At 35.7% G+C, this 20657-nt stretch overlaps 2 protein-coding genes across 13 annotated transcripts in view; one reads left to right on the top strand and one right to left on the bottom strand.

The window, feature by feature from the left end:
• The window catches only part of LOC145509795 (uncharacterized), a 1222357-nt gene that overhangs the window by 1131362 nt on the left and 70338 nt on the right, over positions 1-20657 (top strand). The window lies entirely within an intron of this gene.
• The window catches only part of LOC145509796 (uncharacterized), an 889905-nt gene continuing 870254 nt past the window's right edge, over positions 1007-20657 (bottom strand). For 3 of the 7 annotated variants that reach the window (XM_081499106.1, XM_081499108.1, XM_081499113.1), the window contains one exon: positions 12178-12759. In XM_081499106.1, coding sequence (XP_081355232.1) covers positions 12650-12759 — 110 coding nt within the window. In that variant the 3' untranslated portion in view covers positions 12178-12649. Of the gene's footprint in view, positions 2466-12177; positions 12760-20657 lie in introns of those variants that run through there. The other 4 variants (XM_081499110.1, XM_081499112.1, XM_081499109.1 and 1 more) reach the window with 2 other exon arrangements.

The following is a 20657-nucleotide window of genomic DNA, read 5'->3' as shown; positions in this document are numbered from 1 at the left end:
GTGGGGCATGATTTTGTACAACCTGGCAAAACAATCAGCTAGAAACCTGGTATCCTAAAAACGAATGGAAGGGTCTTTCTAAGTACCCAGTGACAACTAAAAAAGCATTAGGGGATCACTAGGAAATACCTCTTTGAGTATCCAAAATATCACTTTCCGAGTTAAGACCTAGAGACTCGCAAATCAGGTCCCCTAAATAGTCATTTTTCAGATTGAATTAATTATCTTACTTTGTTTTTCATTTTGGCAGCCAAATCTTAGTCACAAGGATAACACACACTAATGTAGTGTGTGTCATTACATTAGGCATGTGTGTGCATGATCAGTCATGTTGGACTTTTTGTGACCCCATGGATTGTAGCCCTCTGAGCTCCTCTGTCCGTGGAATTTTCCAGGCAAGAATACTGGAGTGGATTGCCATTCTCTCCCCCAGGGCATCTTCCCAACCCAAGGATTGAACCTTCATCTCTTGCCTCTCTTGCATTAGCAGGCAGGTTATCAGTTGAGCCACCAGGGAAGGCCCACATTAGGCATAATCACATGTATTTTCTTATTGAATCTATTTGATTATTTTATGAGTAAATAATTATCCATATTTTCCAAGTGAGGCAACTGAAACTCAAGGAGACTAAATAATTTTTCCCAAAGTCATGGAACCAATAGGTAGAGAAACTGGGGTATTTTTTTTTAACATAGATGGGCATGGCTCCAAGACCCATGTCTTTTGTACTTTATTATGCTTCTCAAAATGTAGGTTGAACCCTATAAAACTGTTGTTTTTGTTAGTCAAAAACAATAGAACATAGATGGCTACATATGATTCACCCTAAGGAATTTGGAGTTGTTGTACTTTAATGATGCATATATGACTTCATGGTTTTCATGACAACAAAAGAGGGACTCTGAGTTGAAGGGACCGTACAATTTCAGTTAGTAGCTTTGGGGAAATTTTGAGTACGTTTAGTAGAATGACCTGTATGCTTTTGACCAGAGAATAGACCAATGCTTTCCAAACTTTAATGTATACACATTCCGCCAGGGATTCTGTTAATATGCAGAGTCTGACTCAGTGGATATGAAATAGGACCTGCAATTCTGAATTTCTGGCAAGCTCCTGTGTGATGCCAATGCTGCTGGTCTGAGAACCATACTTTGAGTAGCAAGGGATTAGACAACTCTTCTTAGCAATGAGCATCCATTCGTCAAGAATTATCTGGCACCTCTAGCAACTGTTTCTAGCTTGTTGTTGTTGTGTAGTCACTAAGCCATGTCCAGCTCTTTGCAATCCCACAGACTGTAGCTTGCCCGGCTCCTCTGTCTGTGGGATATCCCAGGCAAGAAAACTGGAGTGGGTTGCCATTTCCTTCTCCAGAGGATCTTCCCCACCTAGGGATCAGACCAGCATCTCCTGCATTGGCAGGCGGATTCTTTACCACTGAGCCACCTGAGAAGTTTCTAGCCTATAAAATCACTAAGGGTAGTCTATGCGATGCCTTACTTTCCAAAGCCAAGAAATCCTGGTTTCAGAGCTAGAAACTAGGATCACTGGACTCTGAAAGAATCACCCTAGCACATGCTCTGGCTTTGCTCTCTCCTTCACTCTGCTCAGAATCTCTTCCAGGCCTGTGTAGGTAGGAAATATTTAGAGAACTGTGTCCTTCATCCGAGAGCAATACCACTAACTCTGTGACAAATCATTAGTTGTCAGCAGTGAAAAAGGTGAGTTCAAGAAGTTCCAATTACAGTTAAATTAGACAAGTGAACTAATACTTTAGTAATATTGGGAAGCTATGTTACTAATTCAGTAGTAAGGGCACTGTGAATATTAAGAAAAATATGATTATAATTGCTTTACACAGACTACAGATTATTACCTGTATTATTTATCTTTTGCTGAATAACTAACCACCCTAAATGTTAATGGCTTAAAATAGTCAATATTTAATATTGTTCAGAATTCTCTGGGCTGGGTCGCCCAGGGCTGAGTGGTATCAGATGGCCTCACTCATAGGACATAGACCTTGGCTAAAAGTTTCTGTCATGACAGTGGCTGGGACCTCTCTCTTTGTTGTCCCTCATCTTTGGAAGGCTAAATTGGGATTCTTTGCATGGTAGTCCCAAGGTTGCCAGCAGCAAAAGAGGGAGAGCCCTAGTATGCGATCCCACTGTAAACTTTTGTTTGCATCCTTTAAACATATAGTCCATTGTCAAAGCAAGTCACAGCCAAGCTGAAGTTCAAGGGATGGAGGTGTAGACTTGACAGCTTCCTGGGAGAGGCTGTGAAATATCACCAGCAACTTTTTTTTTTTTTCAACTTAGCATACTCTGCTTTCTGGCTACAATTAGTCAATATAGTAAGCTTCTACCCATCCCAAGGCCCTGAAAAGGCTCATCTGCAAGAAGAATTGAGTCAATAGTTCTAGATTCAGATGAGGCTCCTTGGATGTAGTTCTTGATCCAGAAATCTGTGAATTAAAAGGACAAGTTATATGCGTTATATACATCCAACATACAGTGTTGACACACAGAGAAGTTAGCTACAATAGATACTACTGCTCAAAAGGTAGAGACCATCATGGCAGTCACTGATTTGTAGTAATTCTGAAATCCACCCTTTCCTAAGAGCAGAATATGACTCCTAATTAAAGACCAATTTTGTCCTCAGGAGTACCCTGCAATGCTTGCAGTTCTATAGTGCTTTAGGCTCCATCCTCTGGTTTCTTTTACTCTGCTCTGTGAGATATTCTTTCACACACAAAAGATCCATATTTGCAGCTGAGAGATCTTCTCACTTTGCTTCATATGAGTAAAAAATTTAAGAGCCAAATGTCCTTTTTGTTTTCATTTTGAATTATGTCTATGTTTTAAGTCTAAGGTTGGTTTCTTGTGGATCTGATTCAGGTCCATTTCAAGCCCTGAAAGCCCTATTTTCATTTCTTTTCAGGACAAACCTCTTTCTGCTCTGGGCCAGGCGTCAAATTGGCATGGAGCAGACCTTAGATTCATGGACCTTTAATCTAGCTTAGTCTTTCAGAGGACTTTAACAAGGGAATTTATAGTGGCATCTTTGATTTTTGCCTTTGGCTCTCCATCTTGTGTCATGCTGAAAATTATTTTTTCCAAACTAAGGACACTGATTTGTTTTCCAACCATGCAAACACTGGCTCCTCTCCTCCAAGTTGTTCTTGCAGACTGAATAGTTCTTTCTTCAACTCATACACAACCATGCACATCCACTGATACTTTCAATATTCTGTTTGGAGATTTCCTTAGCCAAAATCCAAAAGTTGATTAGGTACATTTTCTGTCTTCCAAGTTATTATAGGCAATAGTTTTGCCAATTGTTTTTGTTGCTTTATAATATGGGTTGCTATTTTCCCAGTCTGTTGTAGATATTTCTGTGCCATTTTTCCAGACTTCACTAAGAGTTTCCTACCCATTGTTCTATCTAGCTTTAACTAACAATGTATTCACAGCTTTTCCAGCTTCCTCTGGGTCCCACATCTAAAGCCACATGTCTTATATTTTGTTTAGCAACGCTGAGTTTCTAGGCATGTTTCTATCTTAGCTTTTGCTATATAGCAAGTTACCTTAATACCTAGTAACTTCAAATAATATATATTTATATCCTTTTTCAACATTCTCTTTCTGGGTAGTTCTTGTGGTTTGGGTTCTCAGCTGGATGGTTGGGAGAATGTGAATATCTGGGAGTTCTTTCCGCTGATTGCTCCTCTACAGAGGGCTAGCCTGAGCTTCTGCCTGTCATAGTCCCAGGGTTCTTGGTAGCAAGAGTGGGAAAGCCCCAAGGTGATAGTATTTTTCAAAATATTGCTTGAATAACATTTGTGAATGTCTACTAACCAATTGAAATCACATGGCCAAGCAGCAATTTTATAGGAAGAGATATAGACTCTACAAACTGATGGTTGGAGATGTGAAATGCTGTAGCTTTTTTTCCAAACTGATACTCTTGTATCCAAAGAAACATCATCCTGATTTATTATAAAACCATTCAGACACATAAAAATCCATTTATTTAACTGGAATATGTTAGACTTGGCATTTCATGAACCACATACAAATATATGCATATTCATATGCCTATTTAGGTAAGTGGATATAGATACATACATATATCCATACATATACACACACACACACACATATATGTATACACACACCTATATAAAATGTAAGTGTATTCCTAAATTAGATGACTTCTGAATAAAAAGCATGGAACTCATCTTTCTTTTATAAATCCTATTACATTTTTTTTTCTTCATTTTATTTACAACTATAATAGTACTCTTTATATAAGTTCACTTTGTTTGGCTGAAGACCATTTAAGATAAGAGTTTATTTAGTCAAAATAATACTGTTTATTTATATATGTGATTTCATATCCATATTTTCATGCATCCTATAAGTCAAACTCTCTTTTTCATACATGGCTATATGATACATACCATCTTATTAAATAGTCTTTTAAGAACAAAGTTCTTATAATTGGTACAGTGTACACTTTCAGAATTTAAATTTAAATTAGGTTGAATGTTAACAAATGTAGAGTTGAGTTGTTACCTTTAGCTACCTGGAATTTTGGGGAATGTTCTTAAACATTTAAAACATTCCAAGTAAAACAAATAATAATTTTATATAACTGGGATTTGTTTCAACCCAAGAAATTTTCAATTACTTCATTAGTAAAATAGTTTAATTCATCTTACAAAAATGAAAGTGAACATATAACCATGAAGTTTATCCATACTCTGTTAGAGCCTGGAATTCTTGAGTATGGAGATATGTTCACAGTTTCTCTTATATAATAATGCCTTGATTAACCCAGAACTTACTTATCTAAGTAACTATAGTTATATTAACATGATTTAAGAGTGGGTAATTCCGGGGCAATGGGATGACCCAGAGGGATGGGATGGGGAGGGAGGTGGGTGGGGGGTCCAGGAAGGGGAACACATGTAAACCCATGGCTGATTCATGTCAATGTATGGCAAAAACTATTACAATATTGTAAAGTAATTAGCCCCCAACTAAAATAAATAAATTTATGGAAAAAAAAAAGTGGGTAATTAAAAGGCGGCTGTAAAATGATGTGGCATCAGACCTTTACCAAAGCCAATACATATTTTCATCAATGTGCAACACATATTTGCATGTGTTTAACCAAATAATTCAGAAAACCATTTTGGAATACCAATGTACATCAAAGAGTTGCTTGGGATAAAATTGTAATGAAGTCAGATGTGAGCCCATCCTCCTTGCTCTTAGGGACAGATGACACAGACAAGGAGAAAGACAATAATAAAGCAGTATGGTTTTGATTAGAAGCACTGGAAGGAGAGTTCTTGCTAGCCCAGCGGTCGGAACTGTAAGCCAGGACTGAGGGACAGGAAACATATTTCCGTGAAAAGCAGCTTCTAAGCTGAACCCTGGAAAATGGGTCAAAATACATCAGATGAAGACAGTGTGGAAGAAGGGCAGGAAAGAAAGGAGGTGATTCAGATAGAGGTACAGAACACACAGAGACCTAGAGGTGATAGAACGTGGTTCTCTTGGTTCTCTCTTTCTCCCAGTCCTACCATTGGGCCAGACTTCAAACAAGCTGGTTCTTCCGTCTGGAATTTCGTCTCATCTCAGATCATTCCAATTTTCAAATTTCCTTTTCTCAGATCCCATTTAAACCCATTCCTGCCCTAGTCCTACATATCATGTCTTCACAGAAGGAAGAGCCAATTAGGTTATTTTGCTTAGCTGAATTCCCTCATAGGACACTATATCTTTGTCTTTGTAATATTTATCACAGTTGATGCAAATAATTACAAGCTCTGTAGTGTCTGCTTTTTCTCAGAGATTCAAAGCTCCAGCAAAGCAAAGACTATACCTATTTCAATAACCTTGCCTTATCTAGTATATTTCACAAAATAGACACTCTATACTCTTTTTTAAATGAATGTATGAACAAATAAGAAAGCATTCAGTGTCGACTACTGACTTATTGTTATACTTTGCATCTTTAGCACTGCTGAGCAACTGTAGTATAGGCATGGATGAAACACTATAGTACAGGCATGGATGAAACTTCTTGAATTTATTGAATATCGGTGTTTTGTAAGGAGACTGTGATAAAAGGATGCTATTATAAGGAAATTACAAATATTGGAAATATTGAACAAGTGATATACCATACATTCTAAGGTGAAAAGGAAAGTGAGTGGAAGGAAGTAATAGAGAAAAAGTACAAGGTTAATGGGACTAAAGATCTCAAAAATGTCTTTAAAAGATCAGGAAAACCAATCAAAACAGAATTGGAGAATGGGTAACTGAGGGAATAATAGACATATTCCTCAGAATGTGTGCCTAGTAATATTTCCCTAGTAGAATGCCTCTTGGTTTTTAATTTTAAAATGTAAAAGAATATATATTTTTCAATATAAAAGTTTCAAATAATGTACATAAAGGAAGGGGCTTCCTTGGTGGCTCAGTGATAAAGAATTTTCCTGCCAGTGCAGGGGATGCAGGTTTGCTCTCTGGGTCTGAAGATCCTCTGGAGGAGATGGTATCCCCACTCCAGTAATCTTGCCTGGGAAATCCCTTGGACAGAGGAGCCTGGCAGGCTATATATAGTCCATGCAGTCAGACTCCAAAGAGTCAAACACGACTTAGTGACTAAACAACAATATATAAAGGAAACTTTTCATTTATGCACTTTTAATTCAGTATAACATTTACAAGTTATTAATCTTTATCTTTTTTGGTTCCTATTTTCATCATCTTTACATACAAGTGGTGTAAAGAGTCAAACAGCTAAACAAGGCTTATTCTAAATAACAGTGCACATATCATCCTTCATTTTCTACTTTTACTAACTGGAATTTAAATAACATGCTAAGAATACCTATCGGTTTTCAATGTTAAGCATTATATTTTGACTGCTCACTGTGGATGAGACTGTAGTTCTTTTTTACCCCTTCTTCACCATCACTGTACTTGTCTCTTTTATTCTCTCATATTCCTTAATATTGTAATTTAGGTTATATCAATGTCCAGTACATACATTAATTTATATTGTTGTTACTCCTACTTAGGATCTCTTTTCACCATCATCCTGGGAAAATGTCTTGACTCTGTCCCGTCTTGTGTCCTTTGTTTCTTATCTCCCAAATCTTTCTCCTTACTTGTTTTATTATCTAATTATGAGATCACAGTTGCCAATAACTTCCTGAGAAAATACACATGAGATCATGAGAGGTTTTCTTGAAGATACTTTGTCTAGGTAAATGATGCTATACTGGAAATAATTTCTCTTAAAATTTGAAAGGAACTGACCCCCTGTTTTCTAGTTTCTGACTTTGTTGCTGAAAAGGACACAGCCATTCTGATATCCTGCTAACAAGGGATTTTACACCCTCTCCCCTCCCCCACCAGCATGGAGGCCTGCAAGGTCTTCTGTCCATCTCCAGTATTCTGAAGTCTCATCATGACGTGGCTCGGTGTGATCCATTTTAATCATGTTATAGGTAGTCAGCAAGGGCTTTCAATCTGACGGTTCTTGGAAATGTTCTTGAATGATAACATGTGATTTTGTCCATTTCTTTTTCTCTCTTCATTCTTTCTGAGGACTTATTTTTTCTATATATTTATTTATATTAAAATACAGTTGATTTACCACATTTTATTAGTTTAGATGTACAACACAGTGATTTAAAATTTTATGTACAGATAAAAGTTAAAGCTATATTGGCGATATCCCCTGTGATGTACAGTATAAGCTTATAGCTTATTCACCTTATACATAGTGGTTTGTACCTATTACTCCCCTACCCATATCTCTCCGCTCTTCCCTCCCTCTCCGCACTGGTAACCACTAAATTTGTCCTTTATTTCTGTGAGTCTGTTTCTATTTTGTTATGTACACATGTTTATTTTATTTTTTAGATTACATGTATCAATAATATACAATATTTGTCTTTCTCTCTCTGGTATACATATGTGTTATACATTTTCCTTCTTTTATATACATACATACATACATACCACATCTTCTTTCTTCATTCATCTCTCGATTGGCACTTGGTTACTTCCATATCTTAGCTATCTAAATAATGCTGGTATGAACACTGGGGTGTATGTATCTTTTATTTTTATAGATATTCACAGTATTGGAATTGCTAGATCATATGTTAGTTCTATTTCTAATTTTTGAGGAACCTCCATACTGTATTCCATGGTAGCGGCACCAATTTATATAATTACCAACAATGGACTCGGGTTCCCTTTTCTGCACATCCTCACCAACATTTGTTATTTGTAGTCTTTCTGATGACAGCCATTCTGAAAAATGTGAAGTAATATCTCATTGTGGTTTTGATTTGCATTTCTCTAATTAGCAATGTTGACCATTTTTCTCTGGTGCCTGTTGGCCATCTGTATGTCTTCTCTGGAAAAATGTCTATTCAAGTTTCTGCCCATTTTTTAATTAGGTGGTTTGGGATTTTTAGATATTGAGTTGTATGAGTTATTCATGTATATTGGATGTTGCCCCTTACTGGTCAGGTCATTTGCAAATATTTCCCCCATTTAGTAGATTGCCTTTTTATTCTGCTAATGGTTTCATTTAATGTATAAAAGCTTTTACATTTAATTAGATCTCCATTTGTTTATTTTTGCTTCTGTTTCCTTTGCCTGAGGAGACAGTTCCAAAAAGTATTGCTTTGATTTCTGTCAAAGATCATACTGCTTATGTTTTATCTTAGGAGTTTCACATTTTCTAGTCTTTCATATAGGACTTCTATCCATTTTGAGTTCATCTTTGCATGTGATATGAGAAAGTTTTCTAATTTCTAATTTCATTCTAAGTTCTAATTTCATTCTTTTACATATAACTCTCCAGTTGTCTCAGCACTATTTATTGAAGAGACTGTCTTCCCCCCATTGTATATTCTTCTCTCCTTTTTCATAGATTAATTGATCACAAGTGCATGGGTTTATTTCTGGGCTCTCTGTACTGTTCCATTGATCTTTGTGTCTGTTTTTTGCCAGTACAATTACTGTTTTGATTACTATAGCTCTGTATTATAGTCTGAAGTCAGAGAGTGTGATACTTGCAAATATGTTTGTATCTCTCAAGATTGCTTTGGCTATTTGGAGTCTTTTGTGGTTCATACTAATTTTAGGATTATTTATTTAATTCTGTGAAAATGTCATGGATATTTTGATAGGCATTGCATTAAATCTGTGGATTTCTTTGAGTAATATGGACATTTTAACAATATTAATTCTTATAATCCATGACTCAAGATTCCTTTCTTTTTCTTTATCTCACCTTAAATTTCCTTCATCAATGCATTATAGTTTTCAGAGTAGGCCTTTTACCTTGTTAACTTGATTCCTAGGGTTTTTCTTTTTAATTATTCTTTTTGATTGGATTTCAAACAGGGGTATTTTCTTGCATTCTCTTTGTCACAGTTTTTTTTATTAGAGCATAGAAAAGTGACAGATTTTTGTATATTAATCTTGTATCTTTACTGAATTCATTATTAGTTCTAGTAGTTTTTTGGAGGAGACTTTAGGGTTTTCTATGCACAATATCATATCATCTTCAAATAGTGAGAGCTTAATATCTTTCCTTCCAAGTTGGATGCATTTTATCTCCTTATATGACTGCTGTGTCTAAGACTGCCAATATTACATTAAATGGAAGAGGTAAGAAGGGGGCATCTTTGTCTTATTCCTTATTTTAGAAGAAATGCGTTCAGCTTTTCATCATTGAGTATTATGTTAACTGTGAGTTTGACCTGAATGGCCTTTATTATGTTGACATATGTTCCCTGTATGCCAACTTTGATGAGAGCTTTTATCAAAAAATTGGTGAATTCTGTCAAATGTTTTTCCTGCAGTGTTGAGATGATCATGTGATTTTTATTCTCTGTGTGTTAACATGGTATACCATACAATTAATTGGCAGATAGTGAATTATCCTTACATCTCTGGAATAAATCCTACTTGATCATGGTATATTATCTTATTTATATATTGTTAAATTCAGTTTGCTAATATTTCGTTGAGGATTTTTGTACCTTTATTCATCAGATATATTGGCCTGTGATTTTCTCTTTTTATATTCTTTTCCTGATGTTGTTTTTTAAATCAGCATAACGGTGGCCTCATAGAAGAACTTTGGTAATATTCCTCCTCTTCATTTTCTGAAATAGTTTGAGAGGGAAATCTATTAGCTCTTCTTTATATGTTTGGTGGGATTCCCCTGTGAAGCCATCTGGTCCTGGACTTTAGTTACCTGGGATTTTTCTTAATTACAAGTTCTATTTGACCACTAGTAATCAATGGTAAAACTTCAGATTGTCTGTTTTATCCTAACTCAACCTTAGAAGATTGTATGTTTTGAAATTTATTTCTTTTAGGTTGTTCTGTTCATTATTATATAACTATTCATACTCATATGACTTTTTTCCTCTGTGATATCAGATGTCATTACTCGAGTAATATCTCCCCTGTTATTGCACATTCTTTATGTTTCTGGTTGAATATTTTTAACTTCTTTTAAATAATTTCAGTAGAACTGCTTCACATGCATTAATAGGTGTGTTTTTGCTGTGTTTGTTGCGGGAGGTGAGTTTAATGTCCTCCTGCTCTGCCATCTTGATCTCCTCCTTTGGACTTTTTATTTAATTTTGTTATATTTTTCTCACACATTTTATAACTATGATTTTTTAATGTGTTCTTCATGGGATATTTCTTTGACTTAGTTCTAGCATTCTGTGACTTTCTGATACCACTTTTTTGTTATTGTTAATTTTTAAGAGCTTCTTTTTGGTTCCTTGAGTATTCTTTTATAATAGCAACCCATTCTTGTTTTAAGGATTCAATATCTCATTTATCAGAAGATGTTAATAATAGTTTATTAGAAGGATTATTCCCTTGACATGATTTTTCCTCATGTTGTTTTGTGTAACTGTGTGTATGTTAACATATGTGTATAGTTGGTCTTTATACACTTTATACTAAGGGCTTTTCTCAGATATTGTTTTTATTTTGTTCTTTGAATTTTTGTTAAAGACTTTTCTTCAGATACTGAGTAATCCATAATTTTCTACTCATATTTAAGAGCAGAATGCTGAAAGGAGTACTGGAATCTCATAGGCTTTGCTTACTAGCTTTCACTATGAAGTGCTCTGCCTGAGCACATAATTTTGTGGCTTTCCTTTTGCCAGGTCCAATTCACCAGAGAGGGAGGGTTCAATATTCTGCCAGCATTCTGCAAGCCAACTGGCAAAAGACAGTTCAGGAGCCACAGGAATTAGTATGCAAATACCAACACCCTGTTTTCGTACAGTACTCCTACACACAACTGTCTAGTTTCTCCCACCCCAGAGATTCTGCTGTTTACCTTCCCAAGGGAACAAGTCTCCAGAGTCCTGCTGAAGGAGAGGAGGGATGGTTGCTTGGCTAATGGAACAGAGAGTGGGAATGGGATGAGAGATACACAAAGTCCACCAGGGACCTTCTTGATTTCAACTGAATATTTGGATTCACAGGACTACCATAGACCACACTAGGACCAGACTGCTCTGAGAGAGATAGGTGGGAATGACAGAAGGGCAACATCAGGCATTCCTTTAAAAAAGTCCTTGCAGCAGCCCATGTGGCAGTTTACAGAATCACTGAGTCCTCATCTTAGATCACAGCTTAATGGCTAGGATGTGAGTTCACATCAAGAGGTGCAGGAGTCACTCTAACTAAAGATTCATGCTCCACAGAAGCTGACATTTCTCATAAGAATGCTGTATGCGTCTGTCCCAGAGTCTTCACAGAAGACTTGCCAGTTTCAAGAGCCACTGTACTCACAAAGGGTGAAAGTTACATTCAATCCAGATGCAGTTTATCAGGGGACGTTTTTCCGTCATAAGCAGTATTGCCTGAGAATATGATTAAATATCATTTTTATTAGTTACCAGAGCAACAGAGTTAAAGAGCTAAATAGAGGTAAATACAGTTCCAGTTCTCAGGCCCAAAACAATGGATTGTGTTAAGTCTTTATCCACACAATCTAATTGCTTCTTTTGCTTTTTAAAAAAATTATTATTAGTGAAACAGGAAGGAAAGAAACATATGAAAAGAAATGTAGGCGAAGAGGCAGGTTAATGTGATGTGTTGACAGGTGAATTTCAGTTTATTTCTATACTCTCAAGAAAATATGAGGTAAAAACACAAACAGAGTAAGGAGGAGGATGAGGTGTTGGATATTAGTGGCAGGAGAAAAAACTGTGAAGTAGACAGTTTTGTAAAAGTATTTGGTGATGACCCCAACTCCTTTAAAAAATGTTGTATTCAAGATTTTTATTTATTGAAAAGTATTGATGTATTACTTAGGATAGGCTAAATGCAATAATAAATAGGCTCCAAAATATGTAATGGTCCAAACACAATAGCAGTCTATTTCATGTCTATATAACAGTATTAGGCTGGAACATAGGGTGGTGAGGTGACCTTCCTCCATGGAGTCAATCTGCAGCAAGGCCTCCTCCATCTTCAACACCTGACTTCCAAAGTTGGCAGGTTCTCTTTCTTCTAGTCAGTATGAAAGAGTGTAAGGTGAACTTTCTTTGAGGTGGGTCTAGAAATGGCATCTGTCTCTTCTGCCCAAGTGCCACTGGCTGGAACTCTGGCAAATAACCACACTTAATTTCAAGTAGGACTGAGAAATGTAGTCCAGCTGCGTGCTTGCTATAACAAGGAGAATATAGATTTTATTGAGCAGTAGTATGGGCGTTTAAATTTTGTAAAAATTTCTATTAAATACATTCTATTAAATATAATATAAATGTTACTTTAGAATCCAAGGATGTGGTCCATTACTTTTTAAGTGCTTATTTGAAACATATAACTCCTTACCAATGTCAAGACAGTAAAATAATATTCTAAAAATAAGTAGGATTCACATCAATGTATTCCATTAAGAATAAGTTTTATGTCATTAGAGTTGTGACTTATGTGTATATACAAGTGTATATAATGTTTTATATAAAACATAACACTTGATTTTGCAAAACTGGCCATAAGTCAGTTACTTTTATCATAAATTAAGTGTTCATGTTTATTTTTAAAGAGAAACACTCTATGGCTTATTTTCAGAGGTATTTACTTCTTTTAATTCAGGTACAAGAGTATTTTATTCAATTCTACATGGCACCAAATTCTTGTGTTACAGTGTGCATGCCATTTTGAAGGATCACAAGAAGTCAAATGTGGAAGTAAGAATATCCAACTTACTAAAATACTTCTGCTATTCCACTTGATGTTGACTGAATCTCTACTTTTTGGCTAACTTGCTTTTCTTAACAGAAGACAGAAGCTTCAGGGGAACTTAACAAATATCATTTTCACTTTAAAACACACTTTATGACACTAAAATAAAATAATAATTTGAGCATAAATCTTTATAGCTTGTATATTAAAATCAAATGTTAAAAATGTACCCCCCTTAAGTTTATGAATGTGAATTATTTTAATTTTATCATTAATTTTGCCAGTTTTACACATGTATGAGATGCCTTGGCTTCACTCGCAGTAATTTAAAGCACACCTATTTTTTTCTTTTTAATAAAACTACTTCACAAAAAATAGAAGAAAAAAGAGCAAACTCACTCTCAGACAGCCTGTTTCCATCCATTCACATCTTTCTGTAACATTATCCTTTTGATCTAATGGACTCCAGTAAAAGATGAAAGTTTGCATGGTGCGTGAACCAAACTTGCATTGCTGTTTTTAAGTTACAAATGATGAAAGGAAAATACTACTCCTACTCTTTGATTATTTTTACATATGTGTAACTTAGAAAGTTACTGTAGAAATTGAAACTTTCCATGGGTCTAGTTTGCAAAAAGAAAGCCGCTTATGACCAATTTAGAATAAGCATCCAAATTCTGAATGTTTGAAAATTTACTCCAAAGCCAGTTTTGTGACATTTCAAACATTTAAACTTGCCTTCATTGCAGACAGTCTTATCTATTGCTGAGGAAATTCACACCTGTGGCATAACTATTTCATACCTAGGCAGCGGTGGTGTCTTTGGAAATCCTTTTTTTTTTTTTTTTTTTAACTCTTGGGCTGGGAGAATAGCAGTGAAACAAAATGACTCTCAATTTCAACACTACTGTTTTGCACAAGGTCTGAGTGTGTCTGTAATCCCTGCGGGAATGAGGATACAATTACAAAGGAGAGTAAATCTGGATATGTTATTCAGACATAATTATTACACTTAAAGCAAACTCACTCTTTGACAGCCTGTTAAAGCAGTGCATATCTGCTTAGACCCTAAAAATCACCAGGAAACATGCTTCTCACCAGAGATAACAACAGACAAAATGTGACATCTCTAACTTCATTTGAGAGGAGGAAAGATTTGTTTCAAGGTTACATTAGCATCCCAAGCCCTATAGTATACAAGAGCTAGTAAAATGCTTCTTCAACAAGTGATGCTTTTCAGAATTTAATGCTAAAATAATATTATATAGTTAGACATGACCCTAAGACTATTTTGTGAAAATTCACTCCTTTTGTTGATGATTAAAGTAAGACTAAGTGATAATATAAATTGAAGATGATGAAAATCACGTTTTAATTTAGTATAGTAGCCTGATGCAAGGTGGTATCTTGTGTGTGATGGCTTGCTGTGCTGGGTTTTTAATATTATACCATGACAAGCACAAAATCTGAACATCATTTTTCTGAAATCATGACCAGAGTGTTGAAAGAACTAGATTTCTTTTCACTTTTTTTGTGTGTGTGAGAGCTTCAAGCTTATATATTATAGTGATTATTATTATAGTGATGTCGCTCAGTCGTGCCCGACTCTTTGCGAACCCAAGGACTGTAGCCTACCAGGCTCCTCCATTATATATGTCCAAAACATTGCTCCCTTAAAATTTTGATTATATACCAATTTGCTTGATTCTATGTTAACATTTGGTGTTGAACAAATGAGCATGTCAAAAAACTCTGGAGGTTCTTTATGATTCAAAATAATCTAGCAACATTGTGTAAACAAACATATTTTTTTCAAAATCTGCAGTGTAAAAATAAATGATCCCATTAGTCAGTATAAACACGATCAGTCAGTATAAACACGATCAGATAGAGGAGTCAGTGAAAACACTACCATCCATCAGTGATCTCCTCAGAAATCTTTCATCGTATCTACTGTATACTCCTGTCAGATAAATGTACTTCAAGCCTCTCAGGTCAACTCTTTCTGACCTATCCCACTACTTTCCTCATCATTCAGACCCTCACAATCTTTATTTAGCCTCTTTTCTCTTACCTCCTAACAGTCTTCCTCGACACCATTGCCAGAATGGTTTACCTAAAATACCAATGTGACCACACCATCTCCACTCCACTTACAAACTTTTTGAGGCAGGAGGGAAATGGATAAAAGACATTATGTTATGTGTCCACAAGTCGGCTGGGACAGCTGACCCACCTTTTATTCATTTCCTCCCTGCCACGCTGCCCCATCTCTGATCACCACTAACTTCCTTCTGTGCCAGCACCTAATGCCACACATACTCATGCCTGCTTTCACTGATCTTTTTATTTTGTATGCCACACTCTCCTCCTCTTATTTCATCTGCTTTAGAAATCTCTAAAAGTAGATTGTTAAGTGAACATATTTAACGCATTCCTGGCATCCATAACCGTCACCTAGACATAGCTTTGGCTGGGAGGAAGGTGCCTTACCTCAATACTTCTGCTATAATTTTGTGATTTCCCTAAAAGTCAAATTTACCATGCACCCTCAACAAAAAAAAAAAAAGAGAGAATTTGAAAGAAAATAAAATGCCTGGTTTATGTCAATATACTCCATATTTCACACACACGCATGCATTTTTTCTGCATTGAATTATACTTACTTTTGAAATACTATCATCATGCCAGTTGTATCTCTAGAATACATTGGGTTCTTAGGTACAATGATTTTTAGGCAACTCTAATGCTTTGGAGAAAATGCAGATCAAATATGCTGTTTAGTAGTTGACTGATGGTTCCCTTAATGTGTTCAAGTGACTTGGGAGTTACTGTAAAGGTATATGGCTTCAAAACCAAGAAGAAGAAAATGGGTTTGACTATATCTTAGTCATATTTTGGAAAGAAGGATTTGCATTTGGCAGATCTTTTCAGTTACACACTATAAAAGAAGAAAATGTTTTGTTCATCCTGGCAAGAACAGTATTTTCCTTTTTAGATTTATTTTAAAAAATAGTTTGTTGATTGAACAGTCACACAGGTAAATCATTTTCTCTAGAAGCAATGATATTCCCAGGACAGCAGGCTTAGTTCAAAATACTAAACCAGGCACCATCTGGAAAATCCATTTCCAAACTCTATGCCAATGGGTTGAAACCCTGGTTTGCTCAACCTATATTTGAATGAGTAACATACTTTTCAAACAGAACTGGCAAGTCAAAAACTTTAAAATTCTGACCTCGACTTGCAGATATAATGACAAGCTTGAAGTTGACTTTACTGTTTAGTATGAAGCATCAACACCTGGCTGCATAGTAATTATGAAAGAAGATGAGATTTAATTGCTAGAAAAACCACAGTGTTGTCCAGAACAGAGTCTGTGATTTAAATGTGTGTTAGATGGCCAAATCATTGGATAAGACCCTGATGCTGGGAAAGATTGAGGGCAAAACGAGAATGGGCAGCAGAGGATAGGATGGTTAGATAGCATCACTAACTCAATGGACATGAATCTGGGCAGACTCCAGGAGATAGTGAAGGACAGGAGAGCCTGGTGTTCTGCAGTCGATGGAGTCACAAAGAGTTGGACACGACTTAGCAACTGAACAAGGATAATGAACAAGATGGCCTAGAAATGTGTACTTCAGTGCTCCTCATGAAATCTATACTGCTCACCTCCTCTAGACATTCTCCTGTCTGAGTAGTTATTTGCTATTTGATGTGTGATTTTCCAACTGCATCCTAAATTCTGTAAGGATAGGGAAACTAACATCTATTTGATTTCTTCTGTAGTCTCCCTTCCTTCTTTCATTTAGTTACTGTTTATTGAGTCCTGCTGTTTTCCAAACAGCAATACTGAGGGGTGCAAATACAAAGAGCAATGTTCCCTATTCTTGAGATTTTAAATCTAATAAGAAAAAATAGATATGAAAACAAATCATTACAATGTACTAGGAAAAGTGGTATACTACAGGCATATAAAGAATATTATGGGACAAGAAAGGGAACAACCACATTGGCTTAGGAGTGATCCCAGAGACTGCTTTAGGGTTGACCTTGAAGACTGAGCAGGATTTAAATTAGGGCAAGGAGGGTAAGAACATTTCAGGTAATAGCAAAGGCCAGAAGACCCTGTGGGCAGGGTGTTCTCACATTAGTGCTTGTCCCAATTAGCTTTGACTGGAAGATGACATATTCTCCAGAAATCTTACTGTAATTATATGATTTCCCTAAGTAACAGGAACATAATGGAAATGTACGTTCTGAGCAATGTAATACAGCAGGAAGTGTGTGTTCAAAGCAAGTAATTTGGAGCCAGACTGGCTGGGTATGGATTCCAACTTAAACACCTAAATGCTGTCTGACTTTCAGCAAGTTACTTAAGTGTTGTAAGCTTCAATGTCCTGCCCTGTAAACTGAGGGAGATATTAGTAATTACCTCATAAAAATTATTGTCCAGATTAGGTATTTATTAAAATTTTCTTAGAAAAGTGATAGGTTTGTGAGAATTTTCCATAAATGTTAGCATCAAATATTTGAATTATTCACTTTATTTAACTCTATTTCTGACCTATAATTTACATACCATATGATTCATCCATTTAAAGTATATAAGTCAATGATTCTAGTTAATTCAGAGGATTTTGCCACTATCAATTCAATCTAATTTTAGAATATTTTCTTCCTCTCAAAACGATACCTATTGAATTTCATTCTGTTTCTACTCTTCTAACTCCCAGGTCTATGTAAAAACTAATCTCATTTCTGGCTCTATAGATTTTCCTATTCTGGACATTTCATGCCAAAGTCATGATAAAAAAAAAAAAAGTAGTCTTTTTTGTCTAAGTTCTTTCTCTTAGTATAGTATTTTCAAGATTCATCCATATTATAGCATGTATGAGTACTTTGTTCCTTTTTATGGCCGAACTATCTATATTCTGGGCTTCCCTGATAGCTCAGTTGATGAAGAATCTGCCTGCAATGTGGGAGACTCTGGTTTGATTCCTGGGTTGGGAAGATCTATGGGAGAAGGGATAGGCTACCCATTCCAGTATTTGGGGGCTTCCCTTATGGCTCAGCTGGTGAAGAATCTGCATGAAATGTGGAAGACCTGGGTTTGATTCCTGGGTTGGGAAGATCCCCTGGAGAAGGTAAAGGCTACCCACTCCAGTATTCTGGCCTGGAGAATTCCATGGACTGTCCACAAAGAGTTGGACACAACTGAGCAACTTTCACTTTCACTTTATCTATATTCCATTATGTGAAGGGCCATATTATATTTATATATTCATAAGTTGATGGGAATTTTGGATGTTCTGTTTGTAGTATATTATGAATAATGCTGCTGTGAACATTTGGGTACAAGTGTTTTCATGGACATATTTTTTCATTTCTCTTGACTACATGCATAGGAATGTAGTTGCTGGGTCACATGTTAACATTCTGACATTTTGAAGAATTGCCAATGTGTTTTCCAAAGTAGTTGTACAATTTTCTTTACCATCAGGAATATACATGAAAGTTTCAATTTAATTATATACTCATCACTAACTATTTATTCTATTTTTGTGAAAATTGCTGTTCATTTAAAAAAAAAAACTTTTATTTTGTATTGGAGTACATAAAGCCATTTAACAAGCAATGTTGTAATAGTTTCAGGTGAACAGTGAAAGGACTCAGCCATACATATACATGCATCCATTCTCCCCCAAACTCCCCTCCCATCCAGGCTGCCACATAACATTGAGCAGAGTTCCATGTGCTATACAGTAGGTCCTCGTTGGTTATCCATTTTAAATATAGCAGTGTGTACATGTCCATCCCAGTGTGTACATGTCCATCCCAATTTTACAGGGCTTGCATTGAAGCTATAGATGGCTTTGGGTAGTGTAGACATTTTAACAATATTAATTCTAATGATCTAAGAACATGGGATTTGTTCATTTATTTTCATCTTTTTTTTTCATCATTGTCTTATGGTTGTTGGTATAGAAATCACTGATTTCCTTGGTTAATTTTATTCCTAAGTATTTTATTATTTTGATGCTATTATAAATGGGAATGTTTTCTTTACTTTTTTTCAGAGTTTATTGTGAGAGTTAAGAAATTCCAAGTATTTTTTGTATGTCGATTTTGTATCACGAAGCTTTACTGAATTCATTGATGTGTTTTAAGTGTTCTGGTGGCGTTTTTAAGATTTTCTATATACAAGATCACATCATTAGCACACAGACACAGTTTTACTAGTTACTTTCAGATTTGGATGGCTTTTATTTCTTTTGCTTACCTGACTGCTGTGGTTAGGACTTACGGTATAATGCTGAATGGGAGTAGTGTGAGTGGGTACCCTTGTCTTGTTTCTCTTCTTAAAGGGAAAAATTTCAACTTTTCACCACTGAGTATGATGTTAGCTGTGGGACTGTCACATATGACCTTTATTGGATTGAAGTATATTCAGTCTAGGAGAAGGAAATGGCAACCCACTCCAGTATTCCTGCCTGGAGAATCCCATGGACAGAGGAGCCTGATGGGCTACAGTCCATGGGGTCTCAAGAGTCAGACACGACTGAGTGACTAAACCAGCACCACCACGTTCAATCTACACCTATTATTAAAAGTTTCTACCATAAAAGGATGTTGAATTTTGTTGATTACTTTTCTGCATCTATTGAGATGACTTTATCATTCATTCTATTAATTTCATTCTGTTAAGCATCCTTGCAATCCAGGGATAAATCCCACATGATAATAGCATATGTATTGGTTAATTTAGTTTGCAAGCATTTTGTTGAGAGATTTTGCATCTATATTCATAGAGATACTATATTGTGGTTTTCTTATTGTGTCCTTCTTTGGCTTTAGCATCAGGGTTATACTGGCTTTGCAAAATAAGTTTGGGGGTTTCCTTCCTCTTCAAATTTTCGGAACATTTTGAGAAGAACTGGCATTATTTCTTCTTCAAATATTTGGTAGAAATCACCTAAACCTGAGATTTTTTTATGTAGAAAGAGATTTTGATTACTGATTCAATCACCTTACTCATTGTGAGGCTGATCAGATTTTCTGTTTTTATGATTCACTCTTGGCAGGTTGTAATTCCTAGGAATTTATCATTTTCTTCTGAGTTGCCTAATTTATTGGCATGGACTTGTTCATACTACTCTCTTATGATCCTTTGTAGTTCTGTGGTATAAATTATAACGTCTCTCCTCTTTCATTAATAATTTCATTTGAGTCCTCTTTTTTTCTTGCCAAGTCTAGCTGAAGCTTTGCCAGTTTTGTTAATTAAAAAAAAAAAACAAAAACTAACTCCTAGTTTCATTGTTTCTTTTTTTTTCCCTATGGTTTTTCTATTCCCTGTTTTGTTTCTGCTCTGA

This window comes from Giraffa tippelskirchi, chromosome 6 (genome assembly GCF_054371585.1).
Source record: "Giraffa tippelskirchi isolate mGirTip1 chromosome 6, T2T-mGirTip1v1.2.pri, whole genome shotgun sequence".
Taxonomy (NCBI): Eukaryota; Metazoa; Chordata; class Mammalia; order Artiodactyla; family Giraffidae; genus Giraffa; species Giraffa tippelskirchi.
This window is presented reverse-complemented; position numbering and strand designations above follow the sequence as displayed.